The following is a 20,685-nucleotide window of genomic DNA, read 5'->3' on the forward strand; positions in this document are numbered from 1 at the left end:
TAATCACCTGGTCTCTTTGTTTTTTAGAGGAACAGACCTGTGTGGATGATTCGGCTCCTGGTAAAAACCTCCAGAACGATAAACAACGGAGGAATCCTTCACCTACAAAATAAAACGCAATGAGTTACATGGGTCATTTAACGACGAAAATGACCGCTTCCACAATCCCACGCCTACTGTTTCCACTCACCTGGACATTGTGGAGAACCCTGAGCATCTAGAGTAATCAACCAGCATCATGGCTGCCGTTCAGATACTTTCGGGTCAGTCCACTCAGTTAGAAACCCTTGACTGCATCCTGGGTGTACTTGGCAGTTTTAGGGGGTCCAGCGTGGACTCTTCTGGCTTTGCTTGCTTGGTGCTGACTCCTAAGTCCGGCCCCCCCGTGTGCAGCGTCTGTCAGGTGTTTAAATTCACCTCAGATCAAGGAGCAGTGTTTTTTAATGTTATAAACTGTTACGTGGCTTTTTTAGTTTGTTTCTAAAAGAGCAAAGGGGCCAACAGGCAGGACCACTTCATACAGCAACAACTAAGCCTTTATGTCCTGCCTGCACCTGTGTGTGTGTGTGTGTGTGTGTGTGTGTTTTCCTCCATGAGAAAAACCCGCACATGCAGGGTGTAATTTGCAGAAATAGGCCAGTCATTTCATACCTGCAGGCTGTGGGCTGCACACACACACATTCACAGAGAGAGAGAAAAAAAGCAAAGTATTGCAAAGTATTTCCAGAGAGGAGGCGGGTTGTGGTTTAAGTGGTGACCCATAGGGGGTTACCATGCAGGTCAAGCACTGCACTTTATAATATCATCAATAAAAAAGAAGTAGAGGAGGATAAAACGCGTAAAAAGATGGATATAAAATATGGACTAATATGAAAAACTAAGCGTCTGCTTGAAGAAATAATGACAGAAATGTATAAACATCAATAATTATTAAAAATATTATTTAAAAGTTTTATTTTGTCTATATTCTAGCACCTAAACTCTGGAAGAAAACAAAAATCACCTTTCCCTTCCCCAATTAGCCCAATTAACCCAATCCAAATCAAACCAGCCAATCACGGCACCAATCAGCCAATCAATCAAACCAACAAACCCAATTTTTCTTTAAAATTTATTTATTTTTCCGTCAGATTTCCCGCTCTCTCCTCCCGCAGCAGCGGCAGTAGCGGCAGCAGCAGCAGCAGCTCGGCGGTGTTAGACGAGGATGTAGAAGCTAGGTGGCCGCACGAACACATTTATTACACCGAGGCTGTGCCAGACGCACATGGGATCCGTCCCTGCGTGTACCCGGGGATCTTCAGCACCGGCAGCCCGAGCGGAGGGAGACCCCGAGCCCGGTCAGGAGCAGCGCTCTCCTTCCACCTCCACCACCTCCTCCCTTTGACACAACTCACACGCGCAAAAAACACACATTTCTGAGGTGATCTTTTCTTTCTTTTTTCCTTCCCCCCCCCCCCCCCCCCCACCACCTCCACCCCGCGAGAGGCTCGCGGAGACACGGCGCGTGTTATTTATTTATATCGTGTGTGAGCCTGACAGTCAGCCGCGGCGGACAAACTGCGTCTTAACGCGGAGAGGTCGGACTTCTTCTTCTTCGGGCTTGTGTGTGTTGTGCGTGTGTTGTGCGTGTGTGTGTGTGTTGTTTTTGAGGGGACGAAAAAAAAAAACACACCGAAAAGAAAAAACACACGCGAAAAGACTCCCGTCCCTGTCGCCCCCCTTCCTTTTTTATTTCCTGTCAGTTTTTTTGACTTGCGATTTATTTCCTGCTGCAAAAAACCAGGAACCCCCGGGACTGAGTCTACCCTGCTCCGAGGATGAAAGAAAACTAGATTTGTGATCGAGGCTTTTACGGGTTGTTGTTTTTTCTTTTTTCTTTTTTTTTTTTTTTTTGTTTTGTTTTTTTTTACTGGATTTATTTCGCTGTGGAGGAGAAGAGAGAGATCCGGGGAGCCGGAGCGGTGCGCAGCGCAAAAAAAAAGCCGAGGTCTTCCTCCTCTCTTTCTATCCTCTTCCCTCCCTCTATCTCTCAATCTATCAATCTGTCTACCTATCCTCTTCTATCTATCTATCTTCTCCGTTTGTTTCCATGTTTATAGGTCCGTGCGATTTTGCTAAAATGCATCATCAACAGCGGATGGCAGCTTTGGGAACAGACAAGGAACTGAGTGACTTACTGGATTTCAGCGCGGTAAGTAAATCCACCTTCTTCTTCTGCTGCTGCTGCTTCTCCTCTTTCTTTTTCTTCTTCTTGTTAATATGGATTTAATGACTTAGTATAATGACAGTAGGAACCCGAGAGGGGAATAAACGCGTCCTGTGTAGGCTACATACAGCGACCACTGTTTACATTTTTAATGTATGAGTTGCACGGCACATATAACCTGCATATCTTTTAGCCTTTGCACAAAAAGTTCATGTAGAGTAACTTGCAGAAAAGTCAGTGCATATTGTTTTTGTATATTTCATTTTTGTTTATGTGTGTGTGTGTGTGTGTGTGTGTGTGTGTGCAGAGAATTGTGATGCTGCATTAGTAATTTTGTTGTCTTATAGATGCGAAACAGCGATTTGAAAATGTTCCCAACATCCATGGTAGTATATCTCATTTAAGTCCTTTTTTCCTTCATGTGTAGCCTGATTTTTTTTGCCCATGATAGGATATTAGAAATGTTTCTTCTTTTTGTCTGTGTGAGTATTTATATATGTAAATACAGGCTGCTGCTTCATGCACTCTGCAAAAAAAAAAAAGAAAAAGAAAAGGCTCGATGTTGAATCATGAACCTGCATGATAGACAGGCACAGAGAGAGAAATGTGTCACACTGTCTCTCTCTGCTGTTTAAATGTTCCTGCAGCAGGCTGTTAAAAACTCATGACTCCGTTTTCAAACTTAGCATCTCTCTCTGTTTTTTATTTATTTATTTTATTTTTAAAGAACAGCCTGTGTTGTGAACTTGACGGACAGGAAATAGTGTGGCCCCCCCCCACCCCACCCCTCCGCTCTCGGCCATGTTTTCTCTGCTGCACCTCCTCCTCCTCCTCCTCCTCCTCCTCTGGGAGCAACTTTGGCCTGAAGAGGAGGAGAGGAGGAAGAAAAAAAATCAGAAACACCCCTAAATGAGGAGAAGAAACTGACTTCTATTAATCCAGTTATGAGTCGTAGACATCAGAAGATATGAGGAGGCTTGTGATGCTGCTTTAGGTGTAAATATAGGCAGAGAAAATCACTTATAATAATATAATAATAATAATGCAGTTAATAAATGATGTGACAGCTGAGGCCTGTACACTCACTGTTAGTGAGGAGTCCTATCGTATTAAAAGCTTTAACCACTGGATTCCAACACACACTGTAACCTCCTACAGCTGCACTAACACTGAATTTTCAGTATTACAGAAATATTATAGGGACACCTGAACTCACCATACCATAAACTTAACAATCTCTGTATGGTGTAGGAATATTACAGGGCTTTTATTGTGAAATTTTTACTAAAACACAGACTTTAATGTCAAAATTAAGAACCAGTAGACACACATATTATGCCTCTTTATCAATATTATAGTGATACATCACATGTGTGTGCACCATAAATACAGGAGCAGTTGAAAGTCCTTATAGTGATAATATATGTTGCAAAAGTCCAATAAAATCACTTCTAACTTTTAATTTTGTGGCACACACATATTTTGAAGTCACTGTAGTGATATTAAAGGAATGTTACAGTGACATTTATTTTCAAATTGCTGACAATAAGATCATTAAATTCATATTTCAGCACCAGAAACACATGCCAATCTCTGAAAGGAATATTATAGCCACTTTTTATTAGATTCATTAATTAATGCAAACTATAGAGACCTAATTGGCCTCTGTAGAAACATTTTAATGGCTCAAATATACAGTATGTATGTATTTGTACATACAGTAGCCTGTGTGTACTATAAGTACTGTAAAAATCACTGTAGTAATATTACAGGTGGAAAAAATACAATAAACTCCAATAAAATTCTATAAATTCACACACATCCTCTCAAGTAGCTGTTACATAGGAATATTATAGGATTATAATAAAAAATATGAATTATAAAGATTGTTCCACATGTTAGATTCTCAACAAAGATATCAATCAGCCTGTTTTAAATTGTATTTCTTGAAAAGAAAAATCTAACAAAGGAGGGCACCAGCAGCTAAAACGTGTCTCCTCTCATTATAAACGCAGGCCGAACATTAATTTATGCAATCATCTGTCTTTACACGCCCACAAGCTGAGACCAGCAGCTCAAAATGGTTCGACCGGGATATCGATAGACCTGCTAACGATCAGAATTAGATCCCTTACCCCCCCGCAAACGTTTGTTTTGTCTTTATTCGTTGCAGCTGTGAGGGAGAGATTGAATACATACGAGCAACCTCCCGACACGCAGACTTAACAGGCCCAACAGGCTGCAGTAAAGACGACGATAGATGAAGTATTTATAAATAAAACTAAACCTCAAAACGTTAAAAAAAAAAAAACCTTTCAGCATCTGAAAGTGTGGAAGCTCAGAGTGTGTTCAGTGAGATCTCACCATCAAACACACCGACACACAGGCCTGATGTTTACCCAGAGAGGTTATCTGTCGGGGTCAGATGTCTCACTTTGATACCGTGAACTGTTCTGCTGTAAAGCTTTACAGTAGCCTGTACAGTAACACAGCAGGAACCAGCAATTCAGCCTCAGTCTCTGTCTTAATATGGGCTTGATTTTCCTGTAGATGTGTAGAGCAGATGGCATCTAGTTCTGATGATTATCTCATATGTTTAAGTCAGATATGAAGTAGATATGAAGTGTTTCATTCCAAAATGAGCCGACCAACATTATGGCAGAAAAAATAAATTATGACACTTAAGAGTGAAAACACATTTTCCTCAAAGGTGAGCAGGTGATTCGAGTGATTGGATCCTGTTTATTTTTCACCAGATGCTGAATGAGGAATTTGATTTTCTTTCTGCTTTTCAAAGAAAAAAAAAAACATGTTCCCACAGTGTTTTGGAAAATGAACTCTTCATATCTGTGTTCAGCTCTGCAGCTGAGAGTCTGTGCTGATCGTCAGGGCTGGGTATCAAACCTCAGATCAAAATGTGTTCATATAGAGGTGTGGACTCGAGTCACGTGACCTGGACTAAAGCTGGACTCGAGCCCTGAACTTGACGACTTTAAACTTGACTTTAAATCCAGACCAACTTGCTGATTGACTTTGTCTGTAACACAGGTAGCTCGTGACTCAGGCTCCAGTCATTTGACTTGGAATGACTTGTGCTCCTCAAGCTCAACGATTAAATATCTATTAATTTATCTGTGTGCAGCCAATCAGGTTTCACAAAGAAGAGTAACGTGTTTGATTGATGAGTTTGATTTTAAAAGAGAAATAAATGCAAATTTGAAAAAAAAATGTTTTGTCATGGGACTTTTATTTAGGACTTGATGGTCTTCACTCGGACTCTGACTTGAGATTCTTGGACTTGACCCAACACTGTTTTAACTTGGAACTCAACAGGATTTGTCTGTCTTCATGTTGGACTTGTTAGTCTTCATCTGGGACTTGTTGGACTTGACTTGGGACCTGACTTGGGATTCCTTCTACCATGGACTTGACATGGACTTGTTGTTTGACTTAGACCGACTTGGGATTTGCCTGTTTAAGTGAGACTCAACAGTCTTGACTGACTTGATAGTCTTGAACTGGGACTTGCTGGACCTGACTTGGGATTTTCCTCTCTTCGTGTGGGACTTGACATGGGATTTTTTGTTTTTTTACTTGGAACCTGACTGTCTTGTTGTTGGACTTGTTAGGTCTTTATTTGGGACTTGTTGAACTTGACTTGTGACTTGCTAGTGTTGACTTAGAACCAGGATTTACCTCTCTAGATGTTAGGCTTGATTGTCTTGACTGACTTGTTAGCCTTGATTGGGGACTTGTTGGACTCGTCTTGGAACCTCCATGTTTTGATTTGGGATTTTCCTTTCTTCTAATGGGACTTGTTGGTCTTGACTTGGAACAGGACTCAGGATTTCCCTGTTTTTATGTTGGACTCACCTCAGGACTTGCCTGTCTTGACTTGTGACTTGGTTAGGATATGCCTGTCTTGACTTACATGGGACTCGACTCTGGACTTATCGATTGCAATTTTGGAACCTTTTGGACGTCTTTTGCGACTTCTCTCTGGACTTAGCTGTCACGACTCTGGACTTGATGTGGGACTCGATGCAGTACTTGCATGTCATGACTTGTGACTTGTTTGCAAGTATGTTTAGACTTACATGCAACTTGCAAAAACAGTGACTTTCTTAAATCCTCACTCAAATTTGTAATATTTTTGATCAGATTTTTGTAAAATTCAATTAAAAAAAAAATCAGATTTCAAGTTTTCTTGTTTAAAGAAAAATTAAAACGATACTCAGCCCTCGTCAGGATGGAAAATGTTGAAAATTCCCGAAGAGTTTCCTTCCAAAACAACATATCTACTATTTGAAAAGCAGAACAAAAAAAAGGTTAAGATAAAAACAAAGAACACAGAGTGAACGTGAAATTTCTGACATTTCCTACTGATATCGTAATGTGATGAGAATCTGGCGACACTTTATTTATTTCTTTTTCCAGCCAAATGTTGCCCTGACGTTTTGGAATGAAGCTTTTCATGTGTAGCTGCAGTGATTGTTTCTGTAGAGATGTGTCTTGCTGTCTGCGGTGTCAGTGCCTCTCGGAGGTAATGTGCACTCTGTTTGTCTTGTAGATGTTTTCCCCTCCTGTTAGCAGTGGAAAGAACGGGCCGACTTCCCTGGGGAGCGGACATTTCTCCGGCTCAAGTACGTCAGCCTTCTCTCTCTCTCTATTTTTTCCTCCTCCTCTCTCTTCTTCTTCTTCTTCCTCCTCACCTCTTTTCCTTCAGTCCTCTCCTCTTCTTCCTCTTACACCTGCTCGCTGCTGCTTCGCTTGCTGTTTGAATGAAACCATGTTCTGTACATGCAGATGCAGTTTTGGGGCTTTTATGCTGTTTTGCTTTGTGGATCACTTTATTTTTAAAATGACACTTGAATAATTGCATTTTTTTAAAATATAACTTGCTGTGGACACTCTGGTTGGCTTTGTTGTTGAGCTTCTTGGTATTTTTTGCACTAAAATATTTCTTTATTCATCTAATTTTGTCCATTGTTTAATATTGATTCATCATTGCTGAAGACATAAATCTTAGAAGAGAGATTCAAAAATATCTTGTTTTACTTGTAAAAGATGCTCAGTAATTTCCCAACAAAGCTGGACACTATAGTCTCAAACAGGAGGAAATAGAGCTTTTATTAGGGACTACTTTCTGCAGCGGATTAACACACAATGAGTTTGATTCATGTTTTCTGTAGCCTGGTAAAGGTTGAGGTGATAAGGTTGTGATTTTAAGGCAACACATTTGTTTTTCAGCTGCTCAAGTTCATTCCTGAAGGAGACTTCCTGTTTTTCTGATTTGCTGCTCTCATTCTTTCCTGCCTCTGTGAGTGTGTGTGTGGTGTGTGTGTGTGTGTGTTGTGGAGATCAGGTCACTGTGTTTTTCTACACAGCAGTGTTGCAGGCACCAGTTTGGTTGGAACATGGAGGTTTTTGGCTTTAAAATGTTGCGTTCAAGTGTCTGAATGTGCAGTTTGTAATTCAGTCATTCAGTGATTTAATTAATCAGTTATTGAGTTTGTGTTTCATTCATTCACAATCACGTTATTGATTCATTCATCCACCTGGTTCGTTAGTGAGTTACATTCCTAATGTATAATTCATTCACTCATTCACTCACAGCTCTGTACAGTCAGTCACTTGCTGTATTCGCTGGGGAGATCTCAGTGAATCTGAACAGCAGCACATTACACACACCTGCATGAATATGATTGGATGTTACTGATCAGCTGGCAGACACACAGCCAATGACTGTGATGCATGAACGAAAATCAGCTAATGCTAGTGCAGTTTTAGCTAATGCTATGCTGCCGCTCTCTGTGTCTCATTAAAGCTTTTTCAACACGTTTAGTCGTACAGAAGAAGCAGTGCGAGCTTGTGTGGGTTGTTTTTAGCTTAGCTAGCTGGTATTGCTAGCTGCTAATTGTTGTGGCTAATTGGATAAACTGCATATTTTTCTTCTTCTGGTGTTTTTGTCAGTTAGTAAACAGCTTGAAGTAGAGCCGACCCAAATTAATTGTGATCAAATTATTGATCAGATCAGTGGCTAAGTGAAGCTTGGAATGGGTCCAGTTGTTCAGTCAAGTTAGCGAGGTATATAGCCTCCAATATGGCTGCCTCTCAAATCGGATACTTCAATTATAACACTTACAATTTTTATCTGTGATCTTTAAAGAAATATCTTTAAAATGCTGCTAATGAAGGGCCCGTTGCTTATGTTGGATGTCTTGTTTGATGGCTGAGACCGTCCTTCATACACAGACTGTATTTGCAAAGCACATATTATGGAAATGAATACTGCAGTACCTACAGGAATACTACACCTTGAGTCCTGTATGGTCAGGTAACAGGAAAACAGACCTTAGTTTCTGCTGCTTTCCCCTCATGTACCTCCCAGTGTTTTAATGTTCTCTACTGTTATTTGTTTTCTGACAAAGCCAAACGTTCTGGTCTCTCAGACCAGGAGTCCTCTTTCTGTTCAGAATCTCTTTTTCTGCAAGGTTTTCACAGGAAAACAGCCGGGTCGTTTCTGTTGCTCATGCTCGTGTTATTTGCCTCTAAACGGCGTCCGGGAAGCCATTTTGTTACTTGGCTCGAAAACAGAGAGATGCCGAGACGACGCCGTCTTCTTTGTTTACTGCTTCGTTGTGTGCTTCTTGTTGTTGTTTGTGCTCTGCGGTTTCGGTGATGTCGTTTGCTCCCGTGCCGTGCATACAAATAGCGAGGAAGGACGACAAATGTTACGATTTTGAGGAAGGGGGGAAAAAAAAAGAAGACGAGGCTCAGCTTTTGTAGAATTTGTAGCAGTTGTTAAGCCTCGGTTTGCTGCTTCGATTTGTATCTTCATTTTGGGATTGTTGGTTTTTTTTCCTTTCTCTTTTGATACTGGTGTCACACACTCGCATACACTCATTGCTGTACACAAATCACACACTCTCACACACACATGCTCTGCTCACCCCTGCTGTGGCTTTCTGCAGGCCTCGGCATTTTGATGAGCCCGCCGCTGTTTGTGAATGCAGCTAATTAGAACTCTATAGACCTACACAACCATGAGAGAGCAGTGGTTTCCAAAGGCTGGGGTGAGGGCCAGAGGATGGGACATGCCGGCACTGAGCGGGGTCTGTTTACTGTCAGGTTATGACTTCAGATTACGTATCAGAGAAGCTGAAAAAAAAAAGAGCATCTTATGAGGCAGGAAACTCGTCATTCATGCTCAACACTTTAATTTCCCCCTCTGAGATCTCTTATCTTATCTTATCTATAAACGTCAGAGCACAGCAGAGTTGGCTCAACTCCCAAGTTTGACTTAGCAACTGTTCAGGGGCCAGAAAACTGGCAAATTAAAAGGTGAAAAAACCCTCTGAACTGTCAACCTGTCATGGACTATGAATGTTTTTATTCTAGCTGGTTGTTTCTTGTCACTATCTGAAGAAAGCTTTGTGACTTTAAGAGGTTAGAAATTGTGTCTACCAAAGAAGAAGTATATACTTTCTGAAATTATAAATAACTCTTACAGTATTTTTGTGTAGTTTTATGAGCGGCCATTAAAGGAAAGGGAACCAATTTAACTCACTTGTACTTTAATTACTTGAATTTACTGGTCGAATATAATCACTAAAAATGCTTCAATTGACCTGTATAAGTGCAGTCAAGAACAGTTTCGTTTCATTGTGATAGCAGGCTGGAAAGTATTCATGTGGCTAAGAAAATAGGTGTAAGGAAAAATTTAGAGAAACAGGATGAAAACGCCTCCAACAACAGGTCACTGAATGGTTCAATTCCGTCTGAAAATTACCCAAATGAGGGAATATCCTTCAGAAGAGCGATGCTCCATCGCTCCAGAAGAGATCCAGCGACTTGGAGAATCAATGCCAAGAAGCATTGAAGCTGTTCCGGTGCTTTGTCGTGGACCAGCACCTTACTAAACCACTTAATGTTGGTTTTTCCTTTAATGTGTCACCCATCTGTAGTTGGATTATGTCCAAATTAAGTGGAAACACCAGAAATCCGAGCTGAAATCTGGCCAAACACTTGGCTGAAGGATGGAAAAGTTGGTGCGCTGATAAAAGCAAAATGCGACAAAGTGCAATAGAAACAGACTTAGAGAATAAATCACGGTGCACGTGAAGCATGCGACTTAAATGTCACTGAAGCTTCTGTTGAAGAGAGAAGAAGAAAAAAACCTGCAGATGACAGTTTATCCCCAGATTCTTTTGGAAAATAGCTGGAGGTTGCCAAACAGGGCTAAAGACGACAACGTAAACAGCAAAAATTAGGGCATAAAGGAGACAAGAGCTTGGATAAAAGCAGGAAACAGAGATGTGTTGTGTAAAAATAACATGACAGAGAGGCAGAGGAATAAATACAGGTTTTAGGATTCGGTTTATCTGATGCTTTTAAAGGATAAGGAGTGACATTCTTTTTTGCAAAGCATGTCTTCTTGTAGAGGTTTGAATTTTGAAATGACAACCTTCACACAATGCTGTGAATAAATTCGAGCTCTGAAGCCCCCCTCCACGTTTGACGCGAGTCCTCGTATTTTTGGCGACAGATTCACCTCAAAACACACAGGAAAAAAAAAAAAGAAAGCGTCTAAACATAAACGCCGGCACAATTCCCTCCACGAGTCCCAGCTGACACGCTCAGCCCACGGTCATCACCAACCAGGAAGTGGATTAGGCGTTTTAATTATTGGGAGATTTCGCCGTTGTTGTTGTTTATTTTGGGATCATCCCTGGAAAGATAATGCACACTTCAAACTCTGTGTGTGTTTCTAATCTCCTCCTGGATGAAGCCGTTCAGCGAGCGGCTTCACTCTGCCTGTCAAAACCACCACTGCCGATGCCACTCGTCTATTTCAGGTCTTGGCTGGTTTCAGTGTTTTTCCTCTTTTTTTTTTTTAACGCTGTTATAACCTCTCAGATCTGCCGTTTGTCTCCCTGTCAGTGGTGTTGGAAGGTGAGTGTTTAAATGCGTATGTTCATAGGAGAATGAGCGCTTAGCATAAAAATGTGTGTCTGAGAGATTTGAGGAGATTTTGAATGTGTGTGAACAAGTGTGCATGTGTGTGTGTGGTTGGAGGGGTGAGGGGAGGAGGGGGAGGGAGGTTTGGGGGTGGGAGGGCAAATCATCATCACCCCCCCCTCACCCCTCACCCCCTGTCGTTGCCATGGAACATAAAGTTGGCAACGAGAGATGGAGGAAATGTTTCCTGAAGTGTCAGCAGAAAGAAACAAAGACAAGGGGAAAAGGAAAGGAAGGAAGGAATAAAGAAAGGAAAGGAAGGAAGGAAGAAAGAAAGAAAGGAAGGGGAAAAAGGGAAAGGGTGGAAGTAGAGAAGGAAAGGAGAGGAAGGGGGGAGGAAAGAAACGATGGAGGGAGAAAAGACAGGGAAATAGAGGAAGAAAGGAAGGGACAAAGAAAGGAAAGGAAAGAAGGAAAGAGAGAAGGGAAATGAGGACAGGGAGAAAAGGAAGGAAGAAATAACAGAAAGGAAATGAAGGGAAGGAAGAGGTAAAGGAAATAAAAGAAAAGGAAGGAAAGAAGGAAAGCAAACAAAGAAGGAAGGAAATGAAAGACCAAAACAAAGAAGGAAAAGGAAGAAAAAAAGTGGAAGGATGGAAGGAAAACAGCTGGTCACAGGAAATAGTTCATTTGTTGGGGACTATTTTAACTGGCGGACTAACATATGTTCAGTGCAGCAGGATCTTGTATCAGGCTGTGATCTTGACTCAAAAACTACAGCAGTAGCTCTCAACCTAGTTTCAAGACACAGTGGCCTCAGAGAGTCTTCAAACCTCTTCAGTTTTAGTGCAATTTATTGTGATTTAGTTCATTTTTAAATGGATAAAAGTGCCCACTGTTTTCTTTAACTATCCATGAGCACTTGATTGGAGTCCACCTGTGTCAAATTGAACTGATTGGATGCAGTTCCGAAAGGCACGCACCTGTATATGAGGACCCACAATTCACACTGAATGTCAAGACAAAAGCCAAGCCTCAAAGTCTGAGACCTACAGTGAAGCTTGATGGTGGCAGCAGAACCAGGACAACTGGTCAGAACTGAAGGAAGCATTGACTGCAGCCAGATTTAGAGAGGTCCTTGAAGACATTATTGGAGAGGCTTTAGGACAAGTCTCTGATTGTGGTCCAACCAAAGTCCAGACTTAAACCCCTAAAAAAAAAAAGCATCTGTGGAGAAACCTGAATGGAGGTTCACAGATTTTACTGATCCGATCTGACAGAGGTTTAGAGGATCTGCCAGGAAGACTGGGATGAACCATCCAAATCCAGGTGAGCAAAGGTCATAGAGACTTAACCAAGAAGATTCAAAGCTCTGAATTAAGGGTTTTGAATACTGAGTTTTCAGTTTTTGATTTTTCAGTGTGTAAAAAGTGAAGGGGTCTGAATACTTTCTGAAGAAAAAAGTAAGTATTAGCTTTATTTGTGAGTTACCAGACAGTTTACAGTTTTCTTCTGTCCTTAAATACTAAAATGCAACAATCTGAGATGCTCATAGTTATATTATGTCCAATCTAAGTAGGTTTTAGTAGGTAGGTCATTTTAAAGGGTCAAAGAGGAAACTGCGAATTCTCAGGGGAGAACAAATCAATAAGTTTTATCCTGTTTTATTTTATTTTTGGCCCACCTTCCACCTCTTCTTCTTCTTCTTCTTGTCAAACCCAAAGACAAACACAACAGCGCTGTCGCCTCTGCCAGCGAGCTTCATGCATTAGCAGAGAAATTTGGGGCGAGGGCAGATACAGCCCCGATGGCACGCCTGATTTTTGTTCCCTTAATTGGCATAGCTTATTAAGTCACAGTTCACAGCGGAGAGAGGGAAAAAAAAAAGAGAGAGAGAGGGGGTTGCTTTAATAATATCCCCTCTCTCCCGTTTGATTTGATGCACTTGTACCGAGACAGATAACGCGCTTCAACGCGGCGAGCGACGCCCCCACCCGCCACCCTCTTGTCTCTATTCAGTCAAATCTGCCTCCGTTACGCCCGTCACTCAAAAAAAAAAAAAAAAAAAAAGACACCCCGGCTGATCGCTTTCAAAATAGAGATGGAGAGCAAGGAGCCAGTCGCTTTAATACCTCACCCTCCCACCTTCTCTCTGCCTCTGAGGCTGTTAAATTGTCTCGTTTCCCTGTCAAGGCAGAATGACTCACAAAAACATCCAACCATGCTCTTAATTGTGGCGCGGATTAGGGATTAATAGGCGTTTTTAGCTATAATGGCAAATATTATTAGCCCCATTTGCTTTTCTAATGCTAATAATGACTCTGCTAATAATGGCAGTGATTTCAAGGTTAAAGTCTGTGAGAACTCGGCGTGGATTTGTGTTTTTTTTTTCTCTTTTTCCAAAGCTCAGGAGATTGACATGCCGCTTGCTTCGGTGGGCTGGCTCGCTACCGAGTCGGGAGCTCCATATGTTTTCCCCAAAGATGATGATGCTGAGATGAGCTGGGCCGGGCTGGGCTGTTGAGTTTAGATTAGTTTGTTTAGTTGGAGTTTATTGAGTTTGTTTGGACAGGTCTGGTTTTGTTTATGTTTAGTTTATTTCATGGTGTAAGGTTGGTTTGTGGTCCAGAAGACGAGCAGATTTCTTGGTTAAACCTGAACTGAAATTGTGTAGATTTCTAAACCCAGATCTGTTTAAGTTTAGTTTTTTCTTCCCAGTCAGCTTGGGGTTACCACTCTTCAACCCTTTGCTAACAGTCAAACCTGATTTTTTTTACAACCAAAAAGTGAGAATTAGTAGTAGAAACACTGAACCAGAGCTACAGAGGCATAAATATGTCTAGAATTGTAAATTTTGTGTTTATTTTTATCATGAAAAAGGAAATAAAAGGCCTGTGGTTGCAGCTTTTGTGTGGAAACCACTTTGAAGCTGCGTGTTTTAACCAGTTTTCTGTTAACAGCTGTTGCACTGCAATAATTTAAGAATTACAATAATAACCAGGAGATTTAGACCTTTCAAATAACATAATTTGTCAAGGTTGTGTGAAAATTAGGTCTGGTACAGATCAAAACACACCTGAAGTAGTGCCACCAAGGCCAAAGCTTTATTAAGGGGATTTTCAGATTAAAAGTCCTGCAGCCTTGGGCATCATAAAGCTGTTTCAAATATATATAATATACAAAATAAACTTAGATGTAACTAGTCATCTAAAAAACTAACTTTTATAAAACTTATATATAAGATTTTAGTTTAGTTTTAGTTTTTTGGTTATGTTTCCCATTGATTTGATGATTTTTGGACAGTGAATGTTAGCATGCTAACACGCTAACTTGCTTTACATCATCATGCTAATGTTAGCATTTAGCTCAGCGCACCTCTCTGCACGTGTGGCAGCTCAGTCCTGAGTTTATCAGCGTCTTTTCTTCACACAATTGGCTCGTTTCCTCTCCTCCAATCAGCCGAAGGCGTCTGAATACCTGAATACCTGCCCCCCCCTCATCTTTTGGTGAAACCTCCTGGCTCGGGGGGCCTCCTCGTCAGCAGCCGTTCTCCTCGCTCCGCGGTGGGTCTGTGACGTCGGCCGGCGAGGAGGTGTCTCTTCGCTCCCCCGCACCTGTTCGCTCGGGCTCGGGTGGTGAACGGCGGCGGCGGCACAATCGCAGTCACCGAGCCTAATTACCCAGTCCTTAAAAAATAAAGAGACAGAGAACGTCAACCAGCCTGCCTGGCAATTACAGCGGCGCTCAACACCTCTCCGCAACAAACACCACTCCAATTAGAAGCAGCCAACTTATTCTGGGAGGCGGCAGAGTGTGTGTGAGTGTGTGTTTATGCTTTTGTGTGTGACAGGCTAAATTGTTTTGGGAGTTTAATGTCGAAAAACTTGTGTGTTTTGTGTGCGGCACATGAGGGCTGTGTGTGTGTGTGTGTGTGTGTGTGTGTGTGTGTGTGTGGCTAAAATGAAGGTGTGTGGTGGAAAAAAAATGGCGGCTGTTAATTGAGAAGATGAAGGTTTGGGAATCGAATTGACACAGTCGGAGCAGCTGATCCCACCCACGTCTTCAGCTTCTTACCCTCCTCTTCCTCCCTGCTGTTTCTGCCCTAGCACTACTCCTCCTCCTCCTCCTCCTCTTCTTCATCCTAACCCTTCTCCTCTTCCTTCCTCCTCCTCATTTACTCCTTCGCCTGCTCCTCATCTCCCTACCAATCATCCTCTGGCCTCTCTTCATCCTCCTCTTCCTCCTCACCCACTTTCTGCTCCCCTTCTTCATCCTAACCCCTGCTCTTCTTCCTCCTCCTCATTTTTGTCTCCTCCCCAACTCGTCTTCCTCTGAATCCAACCTCTTCCTCTCTTCCTGCTCTACCTCATTTTCCTGTTATCCCCTCCATCTTTCTTCCTCCCTACCCATCATCCTCCTTTCCCTCCTCCTCCTCAACATCTTCATCACTTCCTACTCCCTTCTTTCTCTCTTCAACCTCTCCATTTTTCTTCTCTTTCCCCCTTTTTTGCTTTTTTTTGGACTACTTTTGTCACTCCTCTTTTTGCTCCATCCCTCACTCCTTCCCCATTTACATTCTTCCTTATTTTCCTCTCTTTTTCTTCTCTTTCTGTCGTTCTTTCTCCTCCTCCTCCTCTGAGATTCAGCTGAACCAGTGAACTGTCGTTGACTCGTGTTGTTGCCGTTTCGCTGGAGACAAAGTTGTTTTTTTTTTCTCTAAAATTAGCCTCCTATCGAGAGTCTTTGGGTCCTTTCAGTGCAGAACATCCTGTGGTTATATCATTTGTTTGTTGTTGTTTTGCCTTTTCATTGTGTTTCCTTCCAACCTTCAACATTCACGGTTTTCTTCCTGCTCTTATTCCACGTTTCCTCCTCCACTTCCTCCTCTCTGACCGCAACACAAAAACACCAACAGTCTACATGGAAACTCAAATCTGACCTCCAGGCTGGTTGTGTTGAAAGAAGCAAAACGAAGAATACTTTTTATCAAGAATCTCACAAAACGGCCTTGATGAAGTTTTATTTTAACTCTGACATTTTGGGAAATATGCTTGTTCAAGTACAAGGCTGCAGCCAGTTAGCTTAGCTTAGCACAAAGACTGGAAACAGGGGGAAACAGCTAGCCTAGCTCTAAACAGCTAAAATCTGTATCATCAAATTTAACAGACAGATATGAGAGTTGTATCAGTCCTCTCAGTGAAAAGAACCAGAACGCGACTGTGGGTATCTCCCAACATGTTTACCGTGTAATCGATTACTTTTAACTCCATCACCATATATACTGACTCCATGTGCTAACTCTCTCCACTGGTGACAGATCCATGTCAGATAACCTGCTGAAATCATACAAAAGACACTTATTTTAACTTGTTTCATATCATCGTGTTTGGCTGTCAAAGTTAACGCAAAGTCCCTCATTTTTTTTGACTCAAGTTCTGTGATTATGACCCTCGGCCCGCCCCGTAGTTTGGGAAATCAGGAAGCAACGCAGCAGGAAAGTTGTAGATGGCGAGCAGAAACAAACCTGCTTGAGCAGAAATGAATAAAAAAGTTCCTGTGTCACCCCCCCCGTTAAAAGCACACTTTATTTATTGTTTGTATTTTATTGTTTCTTTTTTTGAACCTTTATTTTCCCTCGTGAGGTTAGACACACTTACATTGTGTGAGATTATTCTTATTCTTTAGAATAATCTGGACAGCATTTGTCCTTTTTTTGGATTGTTGTAATGATAATAAAAACACATTTACATAAAGAAAGCATGTTTGTCCACTCCCGTGTTGATAAGAGGATTAAAAACTTAGGAACATTTAGAACAGATAAATACACGTGGAATCAGCCTGTAAGTAAAGGGAATGAAAACCGAGCAGAAACTGCACCGGGGTTCAAAGGGTTAATTATTCTGCATCATCTGAGAGGAGGATTTGGAAAAGGAAGAGGGGGAAATACAGCAGGAAGAGATGGAGGGAGGAGAGGAGGAAAGAGATGCTATAATACAATAATGCATTGTTTTTCAAATTTCTAAACAGCTCCTTTATGTGATATAACAGGAATTTATCGAGGTTATCTTGGCTTTATTCTAAATTAAAAACATCCTTTTCCGTCTCTCCGCTCCCCTCATCCCTCCATCTTTCTCTTCCTCCATTTTTCCATCTCAACAGTCGTTCACCGCTGCAACTTTTTCCACATATATTCTCTTCGTCGATGGTTCGAATTGCGTTCAGGGGACAAAATGTGACGTGAGTCGCCAGAGACACGCTGAACCTTCGCACCGCAGAGATCAGCGGGTTAAACCATCTGTTTCAAAGTGTAGGGGGGGTGGTGGGGTAGATGGAGGGAGGGAGGCAGCGCGATGGTTCGCCCCAGCTTTTGTTTTATTCTCGGGCTTTGGCAGCCCTGGCACCAGAGTGGCACTGCCAAGTCTCTGTGCGCGTGTGTTTGTGTGTGTGTGTGAAGGAGATATATTTTCCAACCCCCCCCACCCTCACACACACACACACACACACACACACACGAAACACACTTGAAACACACAAACTGACATACATGCACCAACACATACACACAGACTGTAAATTGTCTGGAACACCCCTAGTGCCATCTGGTCTTGTGACGGGCCAGACAGAGTGTATGTGTGTGTCAAAGTGTGTGTGTGTGTACAGTAAGTGTGTGTGCATGTGGAGAGAAAATGGGGGAGAAAAAAAAAAAGAAAAAACAGAAAGTGCATGCGTGTTGGGGTGAGGCGTGTGTGTGTGTGTTATTGTGTTTTTGTTCATCCATGTAAAAGTAAAAAAAAGAAAAATACACTTTCCAACACACACTTTCTCTCTCTCTCACACACACACTCTCACAACAATATCAGCAGTAAATTTATGCCACCGTCTCTGGCTGTGTTTGTGTTAATTTGGATGTTCTTCCCTGACGTTTAATTGGCGTTTTGGTCCAGTGTGAATCTAGTTTATTTCACAAAGTCCCAGTGTGTGTTTTCCTCTTGTTTTAGTCGTTTTTCTAATGGAGTTCTGCATGGCAGCGGGGGGGAGATGTGCAGTTGTCAACAGAACAGCAATAGAACAGCTTTGACTGAGCAGATCCTGACCTTTGACCTCTGATTTTGTGCATTTGTGTTGTGATCAGTCGAGTTTTGACTGAACAGGCCTGAGATCCTCGAACTCCTGCAGCATCGGTGCTTTGCCCTGAGGATTTTAACCTCAGTGTCTGGCAACCTGAGTGCCTTGCTCAAGGGAACTGAGCTGCGAACTGTGACAGCTTCATTGATAAAATGGTCAAAAAGACTGAAAGCTGACGACAGGAAGTTTCCTCTCTCTTTCTCTTTCTCTTTCTGAGTGAGTGTTGTGTGTCTGAGACACATGCGGGTTGACCTGAGGAGACCAGACCGCTTCTTCCTCATTGGCTAAAGAACATCTGGCGGTCTGTGTGTGTTCAGAAGTGTGTGTCTGTCTGTGTGTGTGTGTGTGTGAGATACCACATTGATCTCCCCTCTCACATTCCACACTGTCAGGACTCTGAATAGCAAGAACTCCTCACTCCAAACATTTGTCTCTCTCTCTCCCTCACTTTTTCAATTCTTTCATTCCTTCCTTCTCTCGCTCTCTCTCCTGAGGCCAAACTTTCATCTCATTCATATTCCACTTTGTAAACCTATAAACAAAACTTTATTTAAATGTCCAAAGATGAAATAATCCACCAGTTTTTAGTTCATATTCATTCATATTTCCTACGTGAGACACTGAATGTCTTCTTCCAGGCTTCATATAGGTTGGTGGGCTGAAAACTCGAATCCAGGACCAGACTAGTTCAGGACTTGCTAATAATAACAACCATCACTGCATGTGGCAAAGCAGAAAAAATAAAAGTTTAAAGCAGGACATGCAGGTTGCCTGTTGCTCTGTGATTGGTCATGGTCTGATGCAGCACTGTAAATGGAAAGTGTCACACTGGACGCTAAAACTGTGAACATATTTTGAGCAAACCTGAGACTTGGACTTGAACTTGACCAATGATGACTGGAGACTTTGCTGAGGCAGAGCCACTGACCTTGAATAGTTATAATTAGACCTGTGCACTTGAAAGGAAGATGAAATTTCTATTTGATTATTAAAACTTGAGACTTGACTTAAAGAACTAAAGATATGACTTGGACTTGTCACAAATTATGTGAGACTTGAGACTTGAGTTGTGCACATCCTGAAGGACTTGACAGCTAATTTGAACTTCAAATTACTTCAGACTTTAGACTTGGACTAGAGACTTACTTTGACAAACTTGAGGCTTGTGTTGCAGTGCAAATTTGACATGGACTTAACCTAAAGGACTTGAGATATGACTTGGACTTGTCTCAAATTAGAGAGACTTGAAACTTGACTGTGCATGTCCTAAATGATTTGAGTCTTGACTTTAGACTCAGTCAGAGTTTTGGTGTGACAAACTTGAAACTTGACTTAAAGTAACCCAAAAGGACTTGACATCTGATTGGAACTTGTCTCCGATTACTTCGGACTTGACTTTAGACTTGGACTTGATACCTGCTCTGGCAAACCTAAGACTGGACTTGGACTTGAGACGTCCTTTGACAAACTTCAAACTTGTGTTGCAGTACAAACGTGACTTGGACTTAACCTAAAGAACCTGAGAGTTGACTTGTACATATCCAAAAGGACTTGACATCTGATTCGAACTTGTCTCAAATTACTTCAGACCTGACTTTAGACTTATGTTGACAAACTTAAGACTTGTGTGACGTGAACTTACTCTAAATAACTTGAGATTTGACTCGTACATGCCGTAAAAGACTTGACATCTGATTGAACTTTTCTCAGGCTTGACTTTAGACTAGAGAGAATTGCTTTGACAAACTTCAGACTTGTGTTGCAGTGCAAACCTGACTTGGACCTAAAAACACGACTTGCACCTGTCCTGGATGACTCGAGACCTGACTTGGCCTTGCCTCAGCGGATCAGACTCAGACTTTTTTTCCTTCCAGCTGCTCCTCTACTCTGAATTATCTAAACACCAACATGGAATGTTAATAGGAAAAGTTGTGAATTACTGTTGTGTATTTCAAATAAGACAATTTGACAGCTTTGTGTTTGCAATAACTTCAGGCTGAAACCTCCACTTCCTCACAGTGCTTTTAGCCTGTGGTTAAGAGGATGTAAAAAAGGACATTAGTTCGTTTTTTGGGTTTTTTTCTCCCCTCGACTTTTCCTCTTTTCTCTCATTTTCCGGCCTGCTGCCTGTTGGATGGCCATCCTTCGACAGCTTGAAGCCATTTGAAGGACCAATTATCCAATAAATGCGGCTTTATGAAGTTGTTTCCCTGCTGCTGTGTTCTTGGAAGGCATAGGTGTATATCAACAAGATTTACAACACTGGAAGCTTTAAAAGAAATAGTCGCCATTTGGGGAGGATGTGACACCTACTTCTGCAAAAACAAACACAAACACATTTGCATTATTGTGCTTTATTATCTCGGTTTGACGATCCAGAACTGAAAGAAAGT

General features: G+C 41.8%; 1 protein-coding gene across 11 annotated transcripts in view; it reads left to right on the forward strand.

Moving 5' to 3' along the window:
- Positions 1-20,685, forward strand: part of LOC108901150 (transcription factor 4) — a 228,928-nt gene that overhangs the window by 34,403 nt on the left and 173,840 nt on the right. For 2 of the 11 annotated variants that reach the window (XM_018702562.2, XM_018702557.2), the window contains exons 1-3: positions 1,467-2,191; positions 2,554-2,592; positions 6,777-6,849. In XM_018702562.2, the coding sequence (XP_018558078.1) occupies positions 2,090-2,191; positions 2,554-2,592; positions 6,777-6,849 (214 nt within the window). In that variant the 5' untranslated portion in view covers positions 1,467-2,089. Of the gene's footprint in view, positions 1-1,088; positions 1,421-1,465; positions 2,192-2,553; positions 2,593-6,776; positions 6,850-11,337; positions 12,497-20,685 lie in introns of those variants that run through there. The other 9 variants (XM_018702560.2, XM_018702559.2, XM_051072763.1 and 6 more) reach the window with 9 other exon arrangements.

This window comes from Lates calcarifer, linkage group LG9, assembly GCF_001640805.2.
Source record: "Lates calcarifer isolate ASB-BC8 linkage group LG9, TLL_Latcal_v3, whole genome shotgun sequence".
Classification (NCBI taxonomy): Eukaryota; Metazoa; Chordata; class Actinopteri; family Centropomidae; genus Lates; species Lates calcarifer.